At 38.4% G+C, this 2,685-nt stretch overlaps 1 protein-coding gene across 1 annotated transcript; it reads right to left on the bottom strand.

Moving 5' to 3' along the window:
* Nucleotides 1-1,336: 1,336 nt before the first annotated feature.
* On the bottom strand, nucleotides 1,337-1,837 carry LOC131874374 (glycine-rich cell wall structural protein 2-like). Its single transcript, XM_059217716.1, has one exon. It carries the CDS (start codon nucleotides 1,835-1,837, stop codon nucleotides 1,337-1,339), a length of 501 nt encoding a protein of 166 aa, XP_059073699.1.
* Nucleotides 1,838-2,685: the final 848 nt, after the last annotated feature.

Genomic DNA, 2,685 nt, shown 5'->3' with positions numbered 1-2,685 from the left:
TCTTTATTATCTATCCTAAGTTTCTCAATCTAAAATGTTGTGTATATGTTTATTCTATACTGTGGTTTCAAATCTTATGCACAATATATGATATGTGGAGTCAAAAAGTTTTGTAATTAGTCTATTTTCACTTTATTTGGGATTTGTTTTACTTTTTCCTTTTTCTCATAAAAGTTGAAAGAATTCACTAAAAATTTAAAAAGAGATAGCATCTAAAACCTTCAAGGTGTCAATAAGACCTTGGTTTGTTGGTGAATTTGAATGGTTCCAAATGAGCATACTAGGGATCAAGTCTTGTTGAGTGTCAAGCTCCGAGATCATAACGGATGAGGGCAGGATCGTGCCCAAGGTGAACTTGGTGTTAGTGTATTTATTGTATTTATTTACACTTAGGATTATTTATTTACACTTAGTTTCGACACCTCATGCTAGTTTAGTGGGAGGCAACTCGCCACCACTCATTGAGTGTTGTGTTCAACTTTCGACCCAATCACTCTAGCTATATGTACCCTCCTCCATTTTATTTACTTGGTTGAGGGTTGACTTTGCTCAATTTTGTGTAATCTTGTGCTTATTTTAATCTCTTTTGTTCCAGAGTTTGTACACTTGGCATAATGGATAGCCCTCAATCTTTGGCTCTTAGTGGAAGATGTTTCAACCTATAGGCTAGTGGCCCCACAGTGGGTGGCTAAAACTACTTTGTGAAGGCCCCCGTTGGGTTGGTGTGCTTGCAGGCTTTTATGCCCTTATTGGACTATCGTTCTTGGAGGGTTGAACCTCCATAAAAAATTAAAAAAACTAAAATCTTCCAGATTATCCACGATATAATTAATAATAAAACTAACTATCATAGTAACTTCCATATATACATGATTGATATGATTGATATTAAGATATATAATGTATCTAATAATAATCAAATTTGTATAAAAAATGATTAATTTTCGAATTTGTAGACTCTTTATTATGATTTATATTTGTACCATCTGTTATCTTATTATTAATTTGTATCTTGTAAGAGTTTGTCTCCATATAGGTATCTCTAGCATCCTTCACATAATTTTCCCTAGATATAAAGACGCTAGTTTATAACAAAGTACAGTAAACATATATCTGGAAAACCTTAATACAAGGAAAGGCCATGGCAAACGTTGAACTGAAACATGATACGCATGGATAAGTAATCGTAACCTATTTCTTAATGGAAAAGATTTATTCGCAGGAATTTTGTTGTCCCTAATCACAGACATCAGTTCCCTTTGGAACGTCGTCTAGAATGTTTGCTTATTTTTTATATAGAGGATGGTACTGAAAAGAAAAAACACCATATAGTGTTCTAAGGATTTTCCTGATTATAACCGTTGTTAGGAACGTATTCTCCGTTGCCATTGCCGAAGCCAGAACCATAGCCTGTACCGTAGCGATTACCATTGCCAAACTCAGTGTTGTAACCGCCGTATTGGCCACCCTCTCGATACCCACCGCCGCCGTTGGAACCGTGCCATTCGCCCGAGCCATAGCCGCCACCATTGCCAAAAGCTTCTCCGCCGCCGTTTTGTGTAGTGTATTCAGCGCCTTTACCGTAGCCATTGACGCCCTCTTTGTAGCCGCCACCTTCACCCGCACCATTTCCGTAACCGTTGCCCTGCCCTTCACCGGAATAGCTATTGTACTTGTTCTCCCTACCCGTTGGGTAATACTCTTTGGGATCCAGGTAAGGGGCGCTTTCTTTCACAGCAACAGGAGGATTGAAGAAACCGCCTTCCCTCGCCTCCACATTACAAAATACTGCAATAGCAATTACAATTGAGATTAAGATTTGATTGCGGAGAGCCATTGTGAGTAAGAAACAAGCAATTTTGGCTAAATGCCGAGCTACCTACTTAGCAGACAATGAGAAGATGAGAAGCAGAAGAAGCATATTTATAGCTTGGTGTTCCCTCAATTATGCAGTTGCCATTCGACTGGAAAAATACTAGAGAGTGCGCCCGCACATGGTGGGGCCCCTACATACCCTATTTTCTCTATGCATTTTCCCACGGCATTAACATTGAATCAAGAATTCACTATAGTCTATGTATTTTACTTAATCAGTCAACTCTTCTACCATACAAAACACACCAGAGCAACGTGCAAGTGGGTGTCGGTTTTAATTTAATTTTCCACCGCAATCTACGCCATAATTTGTGTCCTCTCAAAGTGGTGCATGGATTTGAAAGACAAGAATGATGTTGTACATAAGTCTTCATAGCAACTAAACTACTCCGTGTTCAACTCGGCTTAACTTTCGGTGACAAATATGTACTGACCAGAAAAAACCTTCGCCGCAACTCACGGGACAATGGAAGAATGGGTGTTTAAGGAGATAGGGACCTAAATATTGTATGTTTCAGTAAACAGTATGATGGTATGGTGGGCTTATTGATATTATATAGATATAGTCTCTATGACGTTGCATTCAATTCAACTAACTATGCTTCCCATTTCCTTACCTCATTTTCACATAGGCGAGTTGTCGACAATGTATCTCATGACGTCAATCTTTTCGTCAAATATTATAAGTTAGAAGCCAAGGTTGAGGTCTTATAGAGGGGCTTCCTAAAAAATAGCTGGAGCTGCTGAGATTTTTTAGGAAAATTTTAAAGCTGGTGGTTCCATGAATTGTGTAGTGTAGGTCATCTTAAA

Source organism: Cryptomeria japonica, chromosome 3, assembly GCF_030272615.1.
Source record: "Cryptomeria japonica chromosome 3, Sugi_1.0, whole genome shotgun sequence".
NCBI classification, from domain to species: domain Eukaryota; kingdom Viridiplantae; phylum Streptophyta; class Pinopsida; order Cupressales; family Cupressaceae; genus Cryptomeria; species Cryptomeria japonica.
The sequence above is the reverse complement of the archived record's forward strand: the minus strand, read 5'-3'. Positions and strand labels throughout refer to the sequence as shown.